General features: G+C 33.8%; 1 protein-coding gene across 2 annotated transcripts in view; it reads left to right on the forward strand.

Annotated features, from left to right (window-relative positions):
• The window catches only part of NAALADL2 (N-acetylated alpha-linked acidic dipeptidase like 2), a 1,069,483-nt gene extending 1,045,467 nt beyond the window's left edge, over positions 1–24,016 (forward strand). For both annotated transcript variants that reach the window (XM_058295357.2, XM_071214619.1), the window contains exon 14: positions 16,547–24,016. In XM_058295357.2, the coding sequence (XP_058151340.1) occupies positions 16,547–16,745 (199 nt within the window). In that variant the 3' untranslated portion in view covers positions 16,746–24,016. The remainder of the gene's footprint in view (positions 1–16,546) is intronic.
• The last annotated feature ends 1,064 nt before the right edge of the window (positions 24,017–25,080 follow it).

Genomic DNA, 25,080 nt, shown 5'->3' on the forward strand with positions numbered 1-25,080 from the left:
CTATTATCTCTTAAGTGCTAAAAATGCTGAAATTCTATAATATAATCATCCTATACGATTTACTCATCTAAATGTATTTTATGAAATTGAATAATCATCTTATAGTTTGTCTGATATTTATGTAACTTAGACTGAGAATATATTTTACTGTTATAGGTATTGGATTTTCTATGGCTCAAAATTGACTTCATGTTGTTTTGAAGATATCAGATATCAGTGTGTCTGCCAGAATATTCATTAAGCCTGGAAAAAATCTAAAGGTGACTTGTATCCAGATGTCCAGGTCAAAGAACCCATTACATTTCTTCCTCTCTATTTAGGAACAGAGTTCCAAAGAATCTTGTTAAGAACTGCATGCATTATTCTTTGCATATTTTAAATATTAGATTAATATAACTGAGCCCACTGGAGAAAGTAAGGCAATATGCAGAACTATATATATAAAAAGACACATGAATTTTAGTTGTTTTCTTAAAGTATAATTTAATTGATTAATAGCAGGTTGAGTCACTGCTTAAACAAACAAACAAACAAAATGACCTCACAGTCTGGAGCACCTAAGTAAAGGGTAAATTTAGCAATTTTGCTATTAATTCAGCTTTCATAAATGAGAAAACCAGGAGACCTAGAATGTCAAATTAAGAAGGAATTACTAGGATTGAATCTACTTTAATTAGCAAACCAAAACAATTATGGCATTCCCCCTTAATTTTGATAACTTGGTTTACTTATCCAGTAATTATTTTAAGAAATCTATGCATTATTTTAAGAGAATTGGGTAAACAATCTTAAATTAACCAGGGTCTGCAAAGAGCGGTATGAGTTATGACAACCTTCTTTCTGTGGGGCTCCCAGAGAGCCCCATAACCATTGTCAACATAGTGCTGCAAGCTACAGCTAGCAGGTCATAAGAGTTGGAACTCAAGATGATGCCTATTAGTCTTTACAGTTTTTAACCTAAATATTCATCCCCAATCTTTTAATGTAGGACCAAGGATTTTTATTTCAATATTTTCTAGGAATTGGAGTTCTAAATTTACTTCCTTGTTTAACCATACCAGTGATGCATCAACTAATATTTTTCAGTTTAAGTTTCCTTACATTGAAATAAGAAATAAGCCCTTACAAAACAATCTGAGTGCAGATTATTCTATGTTGTCACTATACTCACTCCCCTCCCCTGGACTGTAATCTTTCAGTTCTCTCTCCACGTGTAATTCAATACTCATGTTATATGTAAATCTCTCTGGAGAAAGTGTTGAACAATCTTAGTGGTCACCCAAGAAGTTTAAGTTAGAGAACAGGTAAAAAAAATGCAGGTGGAAAGATGGTAGTATAGGAAGTTCCAAGAATTGGTCCTATACCAGAACTATTAAACAGACAGAAACTGTGTGAAATTAACTATTTTGAAGCTCTGGAGTGTAGTACAACATGTGTAACATCCAGGGAAGAGCAGGAAAAAGAGGCTGGTAAATCATAGTAAATACCAAGGAATTTCACTCTCCAAGAGCAGGTAGAATTGACTGTCCCCCTGCCTCAGGCAGCAGTGACCTCCCGAGCCCCAGCCCTTCATGCAACTTGCTGTTTCCAGAGTGAGTATAAATACTTAGTCCCCCAAGATCCAGGGAAGTGTGGTCCGATCACTGAGAACTGCTCTTGATCAGCTGCTTCAGATTACTGGGGCCCTGGCTCTGAGAGAAACAATTTTCAACTGACCCTAGGCAAACGTGACAGAAGAGTCCCATTCCAAGGGTGGTGTGGAGCCAGCCAGCCAGCTACCTCTCCACCTGTGGGTCCTGGGCCTCCTTCCAGCTGGGAAAGACTAATCTAAGAAACTTTTCTCCAGTTTGCCTCCCCTCATGCCAGATTTTGCCCTCCAGCCAAGAGCAATTTGGAACAGTGATCATGGAATAAGAAACAATTGAACAGGGTGTCCTGTGATCAGGTCTTGTGGCTTGAATCTCTGGACTGACCATGTACCAGCTGGGCCCTCAGCCCCAGTAGAGTGGTGACTCCTACTCTCTGGTTCATTGGTCTTACCCAAGTCAGCTAACAGGAAGGTGAAGATGGTCAACCACCACACCAGGGAATCAAGAGAGTCTACAGCTGCAAGCAGAGGAATTGCATCCATCAGCCATGTGGAATCTAAGCCCCCCTTGATCAAGAGGTGGAGAGGGCATCACCATACCAGTGACCACAGAATGAAGGAATAAAATATGGACTAGAGTGGACTTACTGATATTCTACTATAAAACTATTGTGATGAGTAATAGAAGAAAATTTAACATCCAGGTGGAAAAAGTGGCCACAGTATTTGCTGAAGGCAGAGAGAGGGAAATAGAGAGTGATCTGGGGGCATTTTTTGGATTTTGAGTTGTTCTAAATGATATTGCAGGGTAAGATGCTGGACTTTATATATCCTGCCATAACCCACTGAATGTACTGGGGGAGAGTGCAAATTACAGGATAAACTATTATCTATGTAGCGCAGCAGTGCCCCAAAATGTGTTCACCAAGTGCGATGACTGTGCCACAATGATAGGAGAGGTTGTTGATGTGGGAGGAGAGGGGTGAGGGGATGGGGGTATAAGGGAACCTCATATTTTTTAATGTAACCTTTTTTTTGTGATGTATATATCTTCAAAAAAATACAATTTACAAAAATGATGAGGTGGGGGGTGGGGAGTAGATTATATGGGAACCTGTTATGTTTTTTATTTTTTTAATGTTTTTTAATTTAACGTTCCTTGTGATCTATTAACTTCAATAAAAAAAAAAACATAGAAAAAAAAGACCTTGAGGGAGCACCCAGGAGAGGGAGGAGGTCTTTCACAGGGAGCAGAACAGAGCATTCAAATTTCTATTAACAGGGGAACTCCAAAGGCAAATAGCAAGCACAGGACCAGGACGAGGCACAGGACCAGAAAAGACAGAGAGGACCCTGCACTTTGCATTTGATTTGATCTTAGCTTCTTGAAGGAGGGCTGAAACTCTAAAGAAGAGCACCAGTTACTGCAAGGGCAATTTGTAGACCAAAAGAAAATGTTTACTGCATTGGTTTGTTTGGTTATGTTAGTTCCTGGCACTCAAAAAAAAAATATATCATTATCTGGATAAAAATGCAAGAAATAGACAGCTCAGGGACTAAACTCCAGATTAACATCATTGAAATTTAGCATGCAACAAAAGATAATAAGACACAGAAGCTAGAAGTTATGGCCCATATAAAGGAAGAGGTGAAAAATTCAGAAACATTGATGAAGAAAATCAGACTGTGAGTATTCCTGACAAAGACTTTTAAAATATGATCTTCAGTATGCTCAAAGAGATGAAGGAAAATACAGAAAAATAATTAAAGGTCATAGGAAAAACAATGAATGAACAATATGAGAACCTCATATTGAGATAAAATTTTAAAGGAACCAAAAAGAACTACTGAAATTGAAGACCAAATAACTAAAATGAAAATTCCCAGGAAGCTTCCATCAGCGTATTGGAGCTGGCAGAAGAAAGCATCACTGAGCCCAAACTTATGGGATGAAGCAAAGTGCAAGAGAAGGAATTTTAAAACTCTAAATACATACATTAAATAAGAAGAAATATTTCAAATCAGAGACATAACTTTTAAACTTGAGGATCTAAAAAAGGAGCAAACTAAACCCAAAGTGAGCAGAAGGAAGAAAATAACAAAGATTAGAGTGGATTTAAGTGAAATAGACAGTAATAATAATATTAATATTAATAAACATTCAGAGATTTGACAAAATCAAGAGCTGGTTCTTTGAAAAGATCAATAAAATTGACAAACTTTTTGCTGGACTGACAAAGATAAAAAGAAAGAGGATACAAATAATGAAAATAAAAAATGAAAAAGGGACATTACTACTGAATCTGCTGGGAAAAAAAGATTATAAATGGATACTATGAACAATTGTATGTCAAAAAATTAGATAACCTAGATGAAATGGACAAATTCTTAGAAACACAAAAACTACCTACACTGATTCAAGGAGAAATAGAAAAATCTCAATAAAGTAAGGAGATTGAATCAGTAATTAAAAATCTCCCAACAAACAAAAGCTCAGACAAGTTGGTTCCACAGGAAAATTTTACCAAACATTCCAAGAAGAATTAGCATCATTCCTGTTCAAACTCTTCAAAGAAAATTGAAGAGAACACTTCCTAATTCATTCTACAAGGGCAACACCATCCACCCTCACACCAAAGCCAGATAAAGATATCACAGGAAAATAAATTACAGACAAATATCTTTATGAATATAGATGCAAAATCTTCTACTAAATACTAGCAAATGAAATCCAACAGCACGTTAAAAGAATTATACTTCACAATCAAGTGGGATTTATCCCAGATATGTAAGTGTGGTTCAAAATAAGAAAATCACTAATGTAATATACCATATTATCAGAATGAAGGAAGAAAACAACAACTCATGATCATATTAATTGCTATAGAGAAGGCTTCTAACAAAATTCAGCACCCTTCATGATATAAACACCTAGAAAACTAGGAATAGGAGGAAACTTCCTCAACATGGTATAAGTGTTATATGAAAAACTCACAGCTAATACCATACTTCACTGTGAAAGAATGAAAGCTTTCCTTTTATGATCAGGAACAAGACAAGGATGCCCACAGTCCCTGCTGCTGTTCAACATTGTACTGGAAGTTTTAGCCAAAGAAATTAGGCAGGATAAAGAAAAAAAGATATCTAAGTCAGAAAGGAGGGAATGAAACTATTCCTATTTGCAGATGGCATGATCTTATATACAGAAAATGCTGAAAAATCCTCAACAAAGCTCCTAGATGTAATAAATGAATTCAGCGAAGTAGCAAGGTACAAGATCAATACCCCAACATCAGTAATGTTTCTGTACACAAGCAGTGAACAATCAGAAGAAGAAATCAAGAAAAACATTCCATTTGTAAGAGCAAGGAAAAGAATCAAATATCTAGGAATAAACCTAGCAAAGCATGTAAATGACTTGTACACAAAAAACTATAAAACATTCCTAAAAGAAATTTTAAAAGACCTAAATAAATGGGAAGAACACTCTGTGTTCATAGATTGGAAGGCTAAATTTGTTAAGATATCAATTCCACCCAAAGTGATTTAAAGATTCAATGCAATCCCAATCAAAATTCCAACAACCTTTTTTGCCTAATTTGAAAAGCTAACAAACAAATTGTTTGGAAGGGTAATGGGCCTCAAATAGCCATGGACTAGGACAAATTTGGAGGAATAACACTTCCTGATCTTAAATCTTATTACAAAGCCCACAGTCATCAAAACAGCATACTACTGGCACAAAGACCAATATATAGACCAATAGAATTTAATTGAGAATTTAGAAATCAACCCTCATACCTATGGCCAACTGATTTTTGACAAGTGTGCCAATTCATGTGCAAAATAATGAAGATGGACCCCTATTTCACACTACGTACCAATATCAACTCAAAATGGATTAAATCCTAAACATAAGAACAAGAACTATACAATTCCTAAAAGAAAACGTAGTAAAGCATCTTCAAGACCTCATGTTAGGCAAAGATTTCTTAGATTTTATGCCAAAAGCACAAGCAACAAAAGGAAAAAATAAATAAATGGAACCTCATCAAAATAAAAAACTTCTTGTGCCTCATAGGACTTTATCATGAAAGTAAAATGGTAGCCTACACAATAGGAGAAAATATTTGGAAACCACATATCCAATAAGGGTTTAATATCCAGAATATATATAAATGTATATATGTATTTAAAATCCTGCAACTCAACAACAAAAAGAAAAACATTCCAATTTTTTAAATGTGCAAAAGACTTGAATTGACATTTCTCCAAAGAAAATATGCAAATAACCAAAAAGCACTTGAAATGATGCCATAAGGGAAATGCAAATCAAACCACAATGAGATACCATTTCACACACTCTAAAATGGCTATATTTGAAAAATGGAAAATTGTTTAAATGTTAGAAAAGATGTAGGGAAATAGGAGCACTCATTCATTGTTGATGGGAAAGTAAAATGGTGCAGCCACTGTGGAAAATGTGTGATGGTTCCTCAGAAAATGATGTATAGAATTATCATATGACCCAGCCATTCCACTTTTATGTATATACCAGAAGAACTGAAGGAAGGAATTCATATAGATATTTGGACACCAATGTTCATAGCAGCATTATTCACAATTGCCAAAATATAGAAGAAGCCCAAGTGTCCATCACTTGGATAAAATAAAAATGTGGTATATGCACACAATGTAATGTTATTCAGTCATAAAACTTATTGAAGTTCTAATACATGCAACATTGTGGATGAACCTTTAAAACATGTTGAATGTAATAATCCAGGCACTAAAGAACAAATATTGTATATCACTAATAGGAAATAATTAGAATGAGCAAACTCATGGAGCCACATTCTAGAATTTAGGTTATCAGGAAGTGTGGTGGAGGCAGGAAAAAGGGTAGGGGTACTTAACCTTTTTTGTTCCATGGACCCCTTTGCAGTCAGGTGAAAACCACCAACCCCTTACTAAGTCCACACTATACTGTGTATTATTTAATAAATATATCACACCCACACCAACATGTCCCCACAAGAAAAATGTTTTATTTTTTTCAAATTAAATTGAAGCTCATGGACCCTTTGTTAAAACCCTTGAAATAGGGCATTAAGGCTTAAGATGTACAGAGTTTTTATTTGGGACAATGGGAATGTTTTGGTAATTAGATGATGGTGATGGATACACAACATTGTGAACATAATTTTCAGTACAGGATTAAATATTTGAATGTAGTTAAAAGGGAAATTTTAAGTTGTATATATGTTACTTGAATAATAGAAAAAAAAATCTATGGGGCTGTACAACACAAAGAACCCTAAAGTAAGCTAAATACTATAGTTAATAGTAAAACTATAGAGATTTTCTTTCATCAGTTGCAACAAATGTACCACACTCATCCAAGGAGTTAGTAATAGGGGTTATTTGGGGACTCTGTATTTTATGCATGACTTTTCTGAAAACCTATAACTTCTCTATAAAAAAATTAAAACAAAAAAATGCACATTAGTGTAAGGTATCTTAGACCTATTTCATTGGAATCTTTTGAATAGTTTTAAGAGTTTCTCAGGTGATTCTTCTATGCATTAAGTTTGAGAGGTACTACTGGAATATTCTCTTTCTTATAGAGTACTTAATAACATCAAATATAAAGGGAAAATGTCTTGCAGTGGACCAACAATCTGGAGATTAAGTCTAAAATACCCTGTTGAAATATACCATCCTTTCCCATCACAGTGTAGTGGGTTTTTGCTGGGTTACTGTTTTTAAATTCATTTTTTGACTTCCTGATATTGGAGCCTTTTAACTATATGGGGCAAATATGCTGTGAGGTTAGTGGCTATCAGGGTCTAACTTCCTCTTCAGTAGTGGAATGTGTCCAGGTATTTTGTACCTGAGCTGGGGTCTGTCAAATCGATGACCCCTCCCAAGACTTTGTGTGTGTGTGTGGCCACATTTTCAAAGTGAATAGTTATTAATTTGGCATCTGTAATAATTCTCTAAATTGTGAAATGTAATCTTTCTTGGAGTTTTTGAAAATAATTTTCCATCAAACATTCCTTCATTAAATTTCCTCCAGCTTTGTGATCACCATTCATAGTTTCAATAGGTCAATCACTCACTTTGTACTTATTTTTCCTTTTAGCTAATATTAAGCATTATAATGTCTATTGATTTTGAAGTTTTCAAATCATCTTGAAAAATGTTCTTGCTATTCAAGAGAAACATGCATTTTTGATCCCTAAGGCTATCATTTTCAAATGTCAACTAAATGGATTACCTAATTTCTTCAGGTCAAAAAATCATATCTATGACTATTAATGAAAATATGAATGTGTTTTTAATGAAAATACTAACTAATCAATAAGTATTGTATATATGGATACATTTGGTTGAAAGTAATATAAAACTCCACTCTAATAGGCTTAAACAGTAAAATAGCTTGATAATTTAAAGTCAAGAGGAAAAGCATATTTTAGGTTGGTAAGATTCAGCATATAAATCGTATCTCAATTATATCACCAAAGAGTTTCTTTATTTCTCTCAGCTTTGCCTTCCATGATATCAGTTCATCTCAAGACTGATTTTCCTCCTGGTGGAAAAATGTATGTAGCATTTATAGTTTTCATATTCATAATCAAAAGGGAAAAAAAGAACTAGCTTTTGGCAGTTCTCTCAGAAATTTAAGGAACTAGTCTTCCTAGAAACCTCCAAACAATCTCCCTCCAAATCTCATTGCCAAGATTTGGTCATATGCCTATTTATTAAATAATTTGTTTGGTTAAATAAATACCTTATGTTGACTTGATTAGGACTGTGTTATTTGGATCAGTGTTATGGTAATTGGAATCAGGTAAACCAAGTTAGATTGATACCATTAGGGTCTGTCTACCCCTGGAGTTTTTTCCCAAACCATAATGCATACAGTAAGGATAGCATAAAATATTTATAGTTTTTTTAATTATATGCCAATAAAACGTATGTGATATAATAAGAAAGATGATACGCAGAAACATTTATAACAAGGCAGTATTTTCTAACAGTCTAATAGAGAGAGAGAATAAAGTGACAAATTTTGCAGAGTGTGAAATGAATCTCATACCATACATGCTTCTAAATGCATTATATGGATGATAGATTTAAAATAATAATTTTAACTTATTCATATATAGACCCTAAGCTTTTCTATCCCTGAACAGCACCTAACTTGGTGATTTATATTATATGTTTAATAAGTACTACTGCTGCTAAGTAGAATAAGCAAAAGATCAATATTGGCTCAATTAGTTTAAATAGATACAGACTAAATCATAAACTTTTACCTTTAGAGTTAACTTTCCACAATAAATAGTTTGTCTTTCTTATTATTGGAAACAGAAAATATATGAAAAATAATACTAAATTACTTATTCTATGTGGTTTTCTGGCCTCAGCATAATAGTTTACGAAAGGTAATATAGGTTTAGAGTGAACAATTAAGGAAAGGTGAGTATAAATAAATTTGGATATAGATGAAAGGAAATGTCAATTTGTAAGTGCCTATGAGGCCTTCAAATGAAGTTGTCCTTGGAGGGTGATAGGTCCTACTTTCTGAGAAGTGGAAATATGCTGAGATACTAAGAGATAATAGTTCCAAATAAGATACAAGATAAAAGTAAAGTTTTTAAAACATTGATGTTTAGATCATACATATAGTTAGAGGTAACATGGAAAGAAAACAGCAAGGAGAAGTGGAAATAAAAATAAGAAAACATTACAAGAATTGCTTTTTCCTTTTAGCTAGAATGTAGGAAAGAAAAAAATGTGATCAATGGTGTCACCATCTTCTCCAGATTCTGGAAGGATCTAGGCCATGTTAGCCTGATCTGATTTCTGTTTACCCTTTTAAATTTTAGTAGGTTTTTGAATGCAGAAATAAAATTTTTCCTTGTTAGGAAAACATCAAGCACAATGCCCTGCAAGGGGAGACTACTTTCAATATTTTAAAAGGTATCCTCTTTCTTAGGAAAGTTCTCTTGAAAAACAACATAGTCAGATGAACTAGGAAGTCCTGAAGTACCTGTATTGGACACAGTTGTTTACTCCATACTATTCTCTGTGCTATTTAATATTTAGTCATAGTGGAAATGCACAGAATAATTTTTGTCCTTTTCTTAGGTTCTCACTTAGTAAGACCATGTACATTTTTAAAAAATTCTGCTCTGGTTAGGTTAATTTTATTAATGCCAAAATCTTACATTGTATTATGTAAACAGATTTTAAAATGTTTAATGACTCAACAGTGATATCTTAATTTTGTAATATATACTTCGTAAGGACTGTTTGACACAGTTTTCCAACAGTGTTTTCTGGATTCGGGCAGTCATCTGAGGAACTGTCAATATCACACCACACATTGTGTTTTTTTTTGTTGATGGCATTCAGAGAAGAGATAATAGATGAAATTATAGCAATCATCTATTGTTCCCTTGCACATTACCTCAAAAATTAGTGGCTTAAAGCAACAGCAATATATTTTGTTTCTAATTCTTCAATATAGCAATTTAGGCTGGATTCAGTTGTTCGGTTCTTCTGATCTGAGCCAGGCTGGGTATGACGTGGCTGAGTTTATGCCTGCAATCCGTGCTTCTGCTTGAGGCTGTCTAGTACAGGAAGGCCTCAACAGAACAGCCCCTCTCTTCTCTGTGTGTTCTCTCTTTTTCCCTGTGAAAGTGGCTTGGCAGGGTTCCCAGGGGAAGAGAGTAGAAGCACAATTTTTAAGGTTTGGGCTTGCTACATCGGCCACATTCTACTGGACAAAGCATATCTTAAGATCAAAAACCAGATGCCTCCTCTTGATGGAAGGAGCTGCAAAGCCATATTTTAAATGGACTTGAATTCAGGGAGGGGAATAATTGTAGCCATGTTGGCAAGCAATCTACCGCATATCTTTTTGCCTCTGGTATCTGGAGAGAGAGTTTATAGCTTGAGAGTCTCAAGAATGGTCTTAATTCTCATTCTCCTTTTGCTAGTATAGACCAAATTCCAAGTTAGCTGAAAGGATATTTGTACTGTAAACAGTACAGTCATGTATTTTGTGAATTTCTAAGGATGTAATATCCAAGCCAAATAATCTTTTCTAAAGCTGATATAAATACAGTAATCCACTTTTAACTATGGAGTACTGTTAGTTTAATCCCTAAAATTGTTAGCAGCAATAGTAAGAAATTGATCTGGCCTTTCTCTTTGAATTCAGCATGTATACCCAGTAAGTTTTGAAAGACATGCCTTATTATTTTGTGTGATTTCTTTTTAGGAGTTTCTCAGCATGGGGTATAATGAATGTTAATTCAAGTTTACAGTGGGGTGATATCCTGTGCCCACTTAGGAATGTAAGAAGGGACATTTTTTAAAAAGTCATCATTTCCATCATTAATTTGCTAATTCACACACATAGAAATGTCACACACATAGATTCCTATGTTTCAAAATTCATTTTTTCAGTTTTCTTTTGCCTTCGATGGATGGGGAAGATTTGCCAGTTAAACAAAAGCACTTCATCTCCTTCACCGATGCTGCCAGGAGTTATTAATTAGGTTTCTGAGTTTGGCGCTGCTCTTTCCTGGTCACCGTGATGTGTCATTGAAACAGACCCATTAAAATGAGTGATGTGTGTTGTAATTTCATTAGTGCCATCAATAATGTATTACACTTTCCTTTTAGTAGTCTCTTTGTTGTGTGTGGGTCAGGATGACTGTTTGAGGTACATTTATAAGTTCCAAATTGTTACAGATGAGAGAAGATAGGTGTAAGGGTGGTATTAATGCTATTTTAAACATGATTACTAAAATGATATCAATTAAATAATATTTTAATTAGGCATGATGTCTCTCCAGGCCTTGCTGAGATACATGTTGTATATATGCATGAAGAATTGTAATTTATTGAATTGAAGCTGTGCTAACATAGTCTGTTCTTCTGCAGGGAAGGAAGTTCTACTGAATTGTCCTGAAGTGGCTTCAGTAACAGATATAAGTCCCTGTGTTTGTAAAGGACTGAGTCTTCCACTGTATTTTCTCATCTTTCTTTCCATGCTATTTTCCTCCCAGACACTTGTTTTCTAACTGGCTGTTGGGCCAGATTTCTTGTCTAACCTCATCTGAAAAAAATATGGATCCATAAAAGGGGGAAACAGACAACTTAGGTACTCTGATACAGTTTATATTGTTCTATATATTAGATATTACTCTATATATAATATATTGCATAGTTTATATTGATATAGTGTATTTTTGATTGATATTCTGTCTTGGTGTTATTACATGAGAAAACAAGAGCTTTTGACTTAGAAACTTCCATGAAATGCACTAATATAATTGAATATTTTCAAAGGCAAGAAGCATTTGCATATTGAAAAAGAGTATAATAGTACCCAGAGAAGATCCTGGGGGTTATTAGAGTTAATGATTGAATACATAAGAAAGTTTTCAGAACCAAGAAATATATGGAGATTTAATGTGAGGAAATATGAAAGCATGGGCTGGGTTTTGACTTTATCTTACATTCATATATGAAAATTAAAATAGCGTGATGCTACTCTTTGGGAAAGGGCTCCCATTATAGGAATTTATTTTATGTAAGCAAAAAGTTAAAAGTTTTTTAGTATACAAAAGAGAAATTGGAAAAAATGAGCTACTTCTGAAAATCAGCAGGAAAAATGATCTTTCTCTTGAAAATGTAAAGAAGACATTTTTGCTATCTCTAATCATTTTTAAGATAATGCACTCTCACAAGGTGAACAATGTATTTCCACTATTCTAATAAGGATCAGCTAACTTAACTTATATGAATGACTACCCAAAATGAAGGCTTTTTTCCTTAAATTATGATGAAAGAATCCTAGTCACTTATATTCACCTAAAAGCTGAGTAGCTATAGTTTTAGGCTGATTTGTATCCAATTTGAGTACAAATGGATAAGAGTGTTTATCTTACATAATAGCTTGCCACGAGCCTACAACTTGAAATATGTAGCATATGGAAAACGTGTTAAACTCCTTACAGCATTTCACAAACCAAAAAAAGATCCATTTTTATTCACATGCCTTGTTTAGAGTCATTATACAAGCATGTGAACATTGTTTATTAGTTGGAAAAAGTAAGTGTTGGCATATTCCAGACCAATGCATTGGTCTTTAAGAAATTTATGTATTTCTAGTTTAAAAAAAGGCAACAAACTCTTTGTATTTCCTGTCCTTTAGATCTTAATATTTCTCTTAATAGTTTTGTGTTTTTTTTTCTTCCTTATCATCTCTCTGCTAGATCTTTTGTAGTAGTTATGGCTGAAATTTTACATAAATATATTATAAACTACTACTGAAATGAATTGCCATTGAGGGATTAATCTTGTAACCTTTTTGAGCATGTTTTATTAATATCTTATCATTAAATTGAATGTTAATAATATTTAACATTTAATACCCATGGAATGTGTATAGGAATGTTTTTCAAGCCGGTTAGTTTTGCAAATGTGGAAAAGCCTGAAATACTTTAAAAAATATATACTGATTGCAGTGGTACAACTCATTTAAGGTTTAGTTCTTGATAACAAGGATCATAATATTTTTGTTTGTCAACCTGCTGTGCAATATGCCCTTAAGAAATAGAAACATTTAAGACAGATTTTGAAAATATCAATTGCACTCTCAATTCCTGAAATGTTTTCCTTGAAATGATTTATAATTAAACAGGAAATGACAAAGTGGAAGAAGAGGATTCAAAACTATAAATATTATGAGATGATTAAATTTTTGAATATGCTAATATAATTATTTTTATTGGTAAAGCAGTATAAATTTTTTAAACTGTTTATATTCTCAGAGTAACTTAAGTATTTTAAAACATTTTTTCTTTATCTTTTATATATATTGCTACTTAAAGGTTCGCTGTGAATGTCAATGTGTTTCATAAGTAACCTGAAACTAAAAGATGCTCCTTTTCTTTAAATGTTGATAAGATAAAAGGGTAGCTTTTGTATAGAAGCTCTGTTATGTAATGGACATACCTTGTACATTTTCCAGGGTTGGTGACTACCACAGGGGCCTAGCTCGCAGGTTTAGAGTGAGGCAGTTGGAATTGGCCTCACTGCCAAAGGTGATTTTGCCCTGATCTTTGTGCTCCTGTGGGCTGCACCACCTGAGCTCAGATCCCAGAGCACTGCTCATGATCCACTGGCCACTCCACTTGGAAGATGTTTTTCTCCTGCCGATATCCAGAAAATATGCATTTCTTAATATGAAATTTAAACCCCAAATTAAGAACATTTGGAATCTAGAAAGTATCTTTCTTGCATTGCTCTATTTAATTCATACAACACCAAATGTACTTATAGACACATGATCAACAATATTGGATTACTGAGGATAATTCCCATTTCAGATTATCACTGAATTCAAGTATCTTCTGTCCTGACTGCCACCCACTATATACTAGTTATCAAATAAAACTTCTTTCCAAAGACACAAAATCTCTTGTTCTTAAATTAGTTAGGGCTTAAATTGCAAAATAACCTGAATTCAAGTAAGGTAAACCAACATTTTTGAGGGTCTACTTAGATCCCAGCACTGAACTAAACCTGAAAACTTAAAAACGTAAATAAATTAAATCACCATGAGAAGACCTCCTATGTTCCCATTGCTGAATTAGACATGATAAAGAAGTAGCATCTTTCTCAAGAAATCCTCATATATCCTTGAAAATATAGGGATCAGGATAGCACAGCAGAGAAGAAAAGACACTGAAAAGAAGAAGTGAAAATCGGAGAGCAATTAGATGTGTGAAGAAAAGAGATGACCTGCAGGGCCTGTCTAGAGGGTATAAGTCAATTTCAAGGACATTAACCTTTACAGAGGACAAATAAAGTGATACTGGCAAAGTGGGAAGTTCAGGCGAGGGTGCAGTAGAGGAGTATTCGTGCCATGGGAAACAATCATCTAGAATTCCATATAAACCTGAAGTTAACCTTAGAGGAAATTGTAAATTAATTAAACCTAGTGTTGTGACCCTCCTTCCCACCCCCACATTCAGTTCATCTTCTCCACTATCATTGCATAATTCAAGTCTTTTTCATCTTTCAGCTGTACTCTGTGATCTCCTCCAGGTTTTATATTACAAAGTGATTATTTTGAAATAAAAAATATGATCACATTGCTCTCTTGCTTCAGATCTTTCACTGGTTTCCTATAGTCCATAAGAAAAATTTAATCTCCTTACCTTGGTATACAGGGTCTTTTATGTTTAGGCCATGACTGATCCTCCCACCTCTTCTCCTATAGTTGCCCATTCTGACCCCACACCATGGTCATGCAAAAATGCTTGAATTGATTCCACTGAGAACATTATGCTGTTTTATAAACTCACGCCTTTGCTCTTGCTGTTTTTCCCTTACTAGGGTGCTGTTTCCAGCTCTTCTAGCTTGTTTCCTTTTGCAAACCTTTTGCAAACCTTTGTAACTGGTAGCTACCATCATCCTTCAAGGTGGAATTCAAATATCCTCCTTAATGAAACCTTTCTGAACTTCCCCAGCAGCAATCTTTTGTCTCTGTTCTCAATAGACCTTAAGTTTCTACTGACAATTAGCCAAATGTATTTCAATTATTTACATATCTGCCTCTCCTGTAATACCACAGAATTTCATGTAGTTTGAGTTGAGAAGTCAATAATCCATAGCTTTCTGCCAACCTGACTCTCTTTCTACCTATCAGTGAACAAAGGGAACTACTTTGGACTTGCCCAAGGTCATTTTCCTCTTTTGGCAATTCGGCTAAGGTGCAGGGCAACATCTTATTACACACTCCGTATTTGTGAGAAGATGGCATTTTTGTCCATTTCTCATGGTAATCTATTTTTAAAAGAATCATTAGTATGGAAAATGGCAAACATGCAAAAGAAGAGAGACTAAGGTAATGAATTCCACTACAGACCATAAGGTAAACTAATGGTCAATCTTATTCCATCTATACTGTTGATAACACCACTCCTCCAAATAGTTTGCAGGAAATCTTATGCATAACACATCATTAGCAAATACTACTGTATTTTTTTCTATAACATAAGGACACTTTAAAAAAAACATACTGATGATACCCATTATCACACCTAAAAATATTAAGACTTCCTGAATATACTTAATCAATTTGTATTTGATTTTACACTATTCTTATTTTTAGAATAAAAGTTTGCTTGAGTAAAGATCTAGTGAAGTTTTGCAACTCGTTGATTTGTTTGTTTTAGTTTAGAGCAGTGGCTCTCAATCAGGGCAGCCTTCCCTGTATAGTCCCTTTTGTCAATGTCTGGAGACAATTTTAGTTTTCACAACTAATGGGGGGTGCTACAGGCATTAATGGGGAGAAGTCAGGGACGCTGCTAAATACCCTAAAATGTACAAGACAACCCTCCACCCTACAAAGAATTATCTAGACCATAATGACAATATTTTTGAAGTTGAGAAACCCTGGTCCAGAGTATCCTACTTCACTTTTTTTTTCTTGCAATTTGTTTGTTGAATAAACAGGGTCATTTGTCCAATACAATTTCCCACAATCTTTTTTTTGCATTGTGATATTATTCAATATATTTCTCTACTTCCTGTGTTTATTAGTAATTAGATCTAGAGGTATCATCAGAATAAGATTAACTTTTTTTTAGGAAAACTATCTTTTCTGTTTCATAGGTGATGGAGTGTACTTCTATCAGGAGGCACGTAATGCCTAATTATCTCTCTTTCATCAGTATGGGAAACTATTGATCAATGTATATGTCTATTAATTTATCAGGGGTTGGAGCATGTTGATATTGTATTTTTATACTTTTACCTTTACTTACTATAAACATCACTGATTCTTGCAAATATTCATTAGAGTGTTTGATAAGAAAATAAAATTGTGCATAAAATATTTACCCACTCCATATTTCTTTTTAGAAACATCCTGTACCACCTAGATGAGAAGACAAGACAATTTTCAATCCTCATGGAAGCTTGGGAGCGCAGCAGACTGCTCCCACTTAATGAGACCCATCAAGACGCCCTGTCTGAGGTGTTCAACAGCATTCACACAGCCCAGGTTCACTTACAAGCAGGACTTGATGTGTTCGAGAGTGTCTTTGTTGGAAAGAACTGAGAAAATGCTCAGCATTTTAAAAAGTTTTTTATGATTCCACAAACAAAAGCTCTAATTTGAGCAGAATTTCTGAAGTTGAAGACCTTCCCCTCCCCTCAATGCCCTTTTTGACAGGTCTAATGCTATTATTACATTGTATTTTTAATGTACACATAAAAAGAGCATTTTGCACATTTAATATTTTTCTTATATCTACATTTCTGAATATATAAAAGTGAGTTATGGGAAAATACTTAAAATTTATCTATTAAAAAGAGATCTGCTGTATTTTTATATATAGAAAATATTTTGAGGGAAAAAGTCTCAAGAAGTTCTGGTCAATCTTTATTCCTATGGACAAAACACATAGGAACACAACTTATTCCCTATATTAGAGCTATTGACGATGTAGTTTTTGTGATAGAAATGGAGAGTTCATGTGGTTTCACATAAATTTCACTATTGTGTTCAATATGAAGAATTCAAGTATTCTGACTGGGTGATTGGTTGACCAAAACCACTTTGAATGTTTCTACTTTATGAAATGAAGTGCCTGTTCTTAATACAACTAGATGTAGTAATACACTGGTTATGAAATTGTATTTTTTAAGTATTAATGAAAAAGAGAGCCATAAACATTCCAGGGGGAAAAATCTCAAGGTAGCTGCACAGAGCAATTTAAATGCAAATTTTTCCCTAACAACTTATGAGGTGACTAGCTTTGAAACCCCTAATTTGCCTCTGTTGGTTTTCTAAGAATTTCAGGAGTGATGTATGCTTTACAAGGGAGAAAATATTTTTTATTTCTTTTTCTGTTGTTTCTGTTGGAACTGCTGAAACAGAGCCTGCTCTAAAATGAAAGCATCACCCCTTGTTTTTACTTCCTTTTTCCCCTTCATCTTTCCTGAAATCCCTTGCTGTTAGAGGTTTCACAAAATACTACATAATTTCCATGGGGAAGAAAAATGTTTCTCTTCGAAAACCTAAAATATCTTAAAAAGCACCAAATTGCTATTTCCATCATTGACAGAAACGATTTACTATGAAAGAAATAGTTGTTTTGATCAAGGGAAAGCTCCTTAAATTCTATGAATAAACTTATGATATTTTTTCCTTCTTTTTTCTGAATGGTGACTACAATGAAAAATGTAGAAAATATTCATGTCTCTAATCTTATGCAGAAAACATAGTATTTCTATAAGAGTGTGTCTTTTCTTACACTTCTGTTCTTCCCTCATGCAGAAAATGGTGCTTTTCATATTGATATTGTCATTGAATGGCCCTAGAATCCACTTTTACCTGAAATCTTAAAAGTCTACCTATTAGGTGACAGTTAAACTTTTACGTTACCTTTACAAATTGATTTGAAAAGTGTTCTTTTAGCATTGTATATGGTAATTCCCTTTAGGAAACATATCCTCAGATTATTTCTTATAGATTTTCTACGTAATGAAACACTGAAATATGCTTCCCCAAGACATACTGCCAGAGCAACATTGCAGAAAAATCCCTCCATGCTGTCTTTCCTTTTATGGATGAGCATAAACCTAATCTTAGTTTAAAGGAAAGCTAAAGTTGAGGAGAAACAATTAATCAATATTGATTAATTGATTTATAAGGGTCAGCTGTTCCTTCTAGAAGCAATGTTTACATGCTCAAGGCAAAGTAGAGAATTGAGGCAATTAGCTGCATAATTCAAGCAGAAATCTATTTTCATCTGGATTGCCTCAGTGCACATATTTTTACATGAGAAATTAGACATCTTACAAATTTTTTTATCTGTGTTCTTGACTGAAAATATTTGCCATGTAGAGAAACATCTGTAACAAAGGACCTTAAGAATCAGGTTCTTGAATGTCTTAACATTAATGCCCTCTCTTGCTCTGCAGAGATCAACAGCAGAAAAGAGATTGGAATACACATAAAGACGCACGTGGGGCTAAGTAATGGAATGCCTTTTACCAAAGGTTCTTAAGTAGTTAACCAGGGTTCACCATGTTCATTCCATTCTTCATTTGGAGTTAAATTTAATACTGACAAACAAAGAGAAATTATATCAGTTTGGTAGTTTAACATTTTGGAACAAAATTCCAAAAAATTTAGTCCTTTGACTTTCAATAACATTGGGGGCAGAAGATATTTTTCTTTTGCCTTTATATTTAAAGATTATATATCTAGGTGAATCATTTATTGCGTCAATAAAATTGCCATTATCTTGTATTCATCACTTTTAATTTACATGTTATTTGAAAACTTTAGTTAACTATGGACTAACATGTTTTTATTAGTCTATTTAAGAGACTCCGTGAAGAAACTAAATTATAACATTAAAAGATGTCCAACAAGTCTAGGTTATTGACTGCAACAAACCTCTTAACCAGCAGTTTAGTATTATGCTATGATTACCTCAGGGCTCTTCCAAATTTTTATTATTTTTACATTTTTTCTCTGATAGATCCAAGTAAGTAAAATTCCTAACAAGTTAATAGGAAATGGTTTCTGTCCATTGAGAGTGGGTTTAAATTATTGCTGAAATGTCTGGGTGCCTTGTTCTCCTCATAATCCATCACACACAGAATGGTGGCCAGACATAATGATTCACAAATGGTTATTCTCCAAAAAAATCATGGCAAATATGCACAGTTGAAATTTGGTTTCACACAGGGTATACAAGGAATACTGCCATTTTGCAGAAAAGCGTAGAGTCTAGAGTCAGAAGGAAGCCAGGAAACATTCTAATCTAAGATCTAAGATCTTGCCTAATGTCAGGGAAGGCATCATTATACCCATCAGATATAGTAACTAAAGCCAAAGTGATGAAACTTGGACATGACCATATATTTTGTACATAGTACAAAAGCACTCTTGGAACTCATGTTTCACTGCTTTCTCATGTAGTATATCTTGCTTTCTCCCTGAGGTGACAGGGTTTCAGATGGTGTTTTCTACTGCATTCTATGCAGCCAGCCTTTCTTTGAGGTGCTGTATGGGCTGAGAACACTGCTTTTAATTCAGGGTTAGCTCATTCTCTGACCATACCTGACAAGCAGAATTATTGTAGGGACTTCAGGCAAAAGACTCAAATACAGAGTATTTGGAAGGAGCGGAGAAAATCTCTATATGACACCAGAAGGTAGAAAGAAAGAAATTGAGCAAAATGACAAGATATGTTAGTTCTATATGAAGTCCACAACTTAAATCAGAATTTCTCAAAATGTAGTTTTGGGGCAGTGAGTCCTCAGAATCTTCATCCTTAGCAGGATTCTCAGGTGATGCACACTAAAATTTAAGAATTTCTCATCTATGATCATGCTGGATCCGGTGAAAACATCAGTTGGCAGCATATCTAAATAAATTTAACACACAATAGCAAGAGGGAACTTAAGCTTTGCTATTAACAGTACCATTTTTTAAAAGGTCATTTTATCTCTAAAAAAAAAGTATCTAGATGCAGTTAACATTTGTGCCTCTATATGTCAGGTGCAGTGTTAGACTTTTTCATGTTTTTATTTCCTAATTGGAATAGCAACCCATTTTTTAAAAATAGGAAGCTAAATTGAGTGACTTGTGCAAAGTTACGCATCTAAGAAAAATGGCCTAGGTATGTTTCTATGCTGGGTCCTCTCTTCTTTACACTGTGGGCTGCAGAAGATCAGAAGGATCTTTGTAGTGATAAAAAGTGGTATGATTGAAAACTATAATTTATTTCTGTATAACCATGCAGTCTGCACTTCACTGGTATGAGGAAGGAGTTTGAAGAGAAAAAAGATTATATTATTCCTTGGGATGGTAGCTATTTTAGTTTGCTAAAAGCTGCATGGAGCAATAAATCAGAAATGGGTTGGTTTTAAAAATGGGGATTTATTAGGTTAAAAGCATACATAAGCTGTGAAAATGTCCAAATCAAAACCTGATGAAGGTGATGCTTTTCTCCTTGAGAGCTGGCTGTCAGTGGTCCTGGGGTCCTCTCACATGGCAGGGCACAACGGCAGCCCGTCTGGGTCTCTGCCTTCTCTGGGCCTCATTGCTTTCAGCTTTCCACTGCTCTGGACTTTTTCTCTCCTAGGCTCATTGATTTCAGCTCCTGGAGACTTCTCTTCATCTCTGCAGCTTTTTTTTCGGAATCTGTGGCTTTTTATACCTCAATTTATAAAGGACTCCAATAAGACTGGGTCATGCAATCTTAACTGGAGTAATTTAATCAGAAGGTCCTACTTACAATAGGTTTACATGCACAGGAATGGATTAGCTTTAAAAGCAGGATTTTCTGGGATCACAGAAGCTTCAAAATGCCACCGTAGTCACTCCAAATTGGAGTACACATGTTGGCAAATTTGAAGATCTCTATAACAGCATTAAAAGTAATTAAACCATTGTATTAATAATATCACAAGACAATTAGACTTAAAAATAATAAAAAGTGACAAGACGCCACATGTCTCAAAATTCCCTCTTCTAATGCCTATATAATATCATTGAAAAAAGAGCAGCTTTTTTACAGTTTTATATCATCCTCAAGAAATCAAAGTACCCAATTAACTTTATTTTATTAAGTAAGTGGAGAGCATAAAATAGGCTTCTCTGTTGGAAAGACAGGGGTTACAAAAATGAAATAAATGATTTTTTTTACCGTCAGTATCTTTGTCTCAAATGAAACACTAAAATTATTTGCACAATATATTGGTAGACCTAGCCAAAAATGTTCTCATGTGACATTCTGTGATATGTGCAATTAATTACACCAAAAATGAAGCTTTCTCTGAGGATAACATATTGTCATTGCATTGGTTTAATAGGCTATTTAAATGTGACTCAGCCATTTATTCACTTAATAGAAATTAATTATTTTAAACCACCAATTTATGTATTGAATGGAAGGGAAATAGGACTATATATTCCAATAAATATATCAGTAACCTAACAGTTTCATCACAGGACCATGGATGCAGCCCAACTGGAAGAAACAAACAATATCATATTTGAGAAAAAGAAATATTCTGCCCAGCTCCATTACTGAATTTGTATTTATTGCATGAGTTTAAATTGCTAGCTTAAAAAAGCCTAATTAGAATCTGCTAATGAGGAAATATCCTAAAAAGCTTCACAGTGTTCTAAGCAACACATTAAGTGCAAATACTTTTCAGTAAAGTATTTTTATTTTTTGAGGTACCAGGAGCCACAGATTGAACCTGGGACCACCTCATATGTGGGAAGCTGGTGCTCAACCACTGAGCCACATTGGCTTTCCTGAGGTTTATTTTTGTTTGTTTTGTTTGTTTGTTTTTGTTTTTCCAGGAGGCACCGGGACCTGAAACTCGGACCTCCCATGTGGAAGGCAGGTGCTCAACCTCTTGAGTCACATCTACTCCCCCAGATTTGTCTTATTCAATGAAGAATTTCAGCTGACATGAATTTGAAAGAAGAGTAGCAAAAGAAATAAAAGATGTAATCTTTTCTGGTCATTACCATGCCCACTCAAATATCTACATGTTTTCTCTAATTAGATACATGCTAGTAAGGGAAGATACACATTTTTTTCCTGAAAAGTAATTTTGAGATCTGTCTCAATATAAATTTATCTGTTAATTAGACAGAGCTTTGTTTTCCTAAGACTTTTCCATTATTCTTCAAAATGTACACTGGAGTGCCTTTAACACCTGGGACTGCCAAGACTCTTGAGACCTCACTTGCTACACTATGACATATTTCTAAATACATTTATAATCCAAAATACAGATTGTATCTGAATTTACAAAGCAAAGGAATAAATTAAGGCATTCTTCAGGTAGTAATCAAGGTAAAGAAATTGTTGATTAGATTATTTGGTGTTTGAATTTGGATTATTTGGTGTTTGACAATGTATGGCTACTCTAATTTCTTATACACGATTCATTCAAGAATTAACTAGGAAGTAGTCGATTCAGTGAGTACCTCTAGATGCTTTAATGAATGTAGACAGAGCCTAACAGTATTCCATCTAATTCCTTGGATATCTTAAGCCAATAAGCACTGAGGTAGCTTTGCTCAAATGGAAAGAGATTTTTATTTTCCAGGAGCTAATTGATATGCACCACCTCAGTCCCCAAAGGACCACTCAGGTGCCTGTACTATGTCATATGTCATGTGCTATATTCCAGCAAGCTCAAGAGATTAATATACAATCATTATTATGAATTATTATGTTGCATTGGAGTTAATGTTGGTCTTTTGTTCTAATTAAAATACAAACTTGTTATCTGAATAGAAGCTTATCTAAAGAAATGGAGTTAGAGTTCCTATTTTAAGAACTACATATATTTTTCAATCAAAATGTATAATTATTTAATTATCTAACCTGCTCAGTTGACATAACTCTCCAAATTCTTCAAAGAAGCAAAGCAGATGGCCACTATTTGGTGTTTATTTTATGTTTTAAATTTCTTAGCCAATTTGAATCATGTGTATATGCATTTCAGAGTATGGGATTGTGTTTTATTAATATTCATATTAATTATTTGTTTAGTTTTATACCAAGCAGCTGCAAATGAACCACTTTCTTCTAAAAGTCAGAATAAAAATACTATTACTTAATAAAGGCAATTTTATTATATCTGTTTAATAGAAAATAAACACCAAAAACAAACAAAAAGGTTTTATTAGACCATACCAAGTTGTCTGCAGGAAGCAAAATGCCCAGATGTTTAAGTGTAGCTCATATAATTATATTCCAAAGATGTTATAAATAAATCCATTTAGTGCCTAAGATAGTACTCTATTAAGTGATTTAAATGTTTACACTTCACACAGAAATGTTTAATGGCAAAAATATCCCACATTCTTACCTACTGCTTGGAGAATATAATTTGAATTGTATTCAGAAAAGAAAAAAAGCTTTCTATAACACTTTGGAGGACCAATTAGTTTTTACAGACATCTAAAATATCAGCAGGTAGTTTTGATAATATTTTAATATATGTGTTTTGAATGTTAATATAAACTTTGTGTTTAATAATTTAATTATTGTATAGTGTGGCAACATTTTGATACATAAAATTTTATAACAAGTAAAATTTTTCAGTGGTGCAACAATAAATAATAGGGCTTTACAATGAAAAATGTGGTCAGAGCATAAGAAGATTAAGAAATTAATTTGGGTAAAATTCGGAGGACAATGATTTCAAGTAAATTTATTCTGACTAAAAACAAATATCTCTCAATGGATGCCCCAATTACTGAATTTCACTGATCTGTTTTACTGTTGAATATTGCACAAAATAAATGATCAGCTGTGATTTGAAATTCTTTTCATTCAATAGAGATTTTCATTGTCATTGTATTTTTTGTTATAATTGATTTTTAATGGCATGGATTTAGAGGCATATGCCTGGTCTTAAGTACCACATAAGGTTTCTATAATTTGTGGGTCCCCATTAGATTTTTATGCTTTATATATTTAGACCAACTGCTATCTCAGTTTATTACACAACTTTCCATAATTTAATATGCAGCATACTTAAGAAAGTGTGTTGTGATCTGGAGTAACAAATAATGGATTGGGATACCACATCCATTAAGAATATGAGTGAATATTATATATTTCATTTGCTTAAATATTTGCACATAATTGAAAACATAGTACTACAAAATGAAGGCATCTTTAAAAAATTTATTAAATACTGATTCATAAATGCAATGAATAAGTACAGTGAAATGATTATGTTTAAAAACTTTAAAATATTAAATACAGGTAAATAATTGCCTTCTTTTGCTTTTTCTGACAAGACATATAGTGTTTACATAATCAAAGTGAATTAGCTATTAATATATATTCTCTTTATGTAAAGTGTGTCAGGGAATATTCTTTAAAGTTTTATAATCTTTTTCTTCTTTGCCTTCTACTCTTTTCTTGAATATTCAGTTCACTTATAGGGCCATATATGTTTGTAATTGGTTCCAAGGTCGAACATAAAGTAACACTATTTGCATCAAATCCATTGTTAAGAAGCTTTATTTCCTCAAATTTGCACTAGAAGAATGTTGTCAGTTATTTGTCACACAGAAAGGAATCTCTGTTTTCATGGTGAAGCAAATTTCACTCGTTTATTCATTCAGCAAACATTTACCAAGTCTTCTCCTGTCTAGGCTCTATATTTGGTCTTAGAGATCCAAAGATGATTAGCATAGTTTTGCCTTCTAGTACTTCACAGTCATATGTAATAAATCCTTCCGTTTACGTAACAGCAATGCTAGATCAGAAGTACCCAAAGATATTGCAGTGTATTACAAGGATATTTGACAGAACAGAGAAAGCACGAAGACAGAATTGCTTAGTCTCCCTGGGCCTTCCTTAATGTTCTCTAAGACCAAAGAGTGTTTC

Source organism: Dasypus novemcinctus, chromosome 4, assembly GCF_030445035.2.
Source record: "Dasypus novemcinctus isolate mDasNov1 chromosome 4, mDasNov1.1.hap2, whole genome shotgun sequence".
Lineage (NCBI taxonomy): Eukaryota > Metazoa > Chordata > Mammalia > Cingulata > Dasypodidae > Dasypus > Dasypus novemcinctus.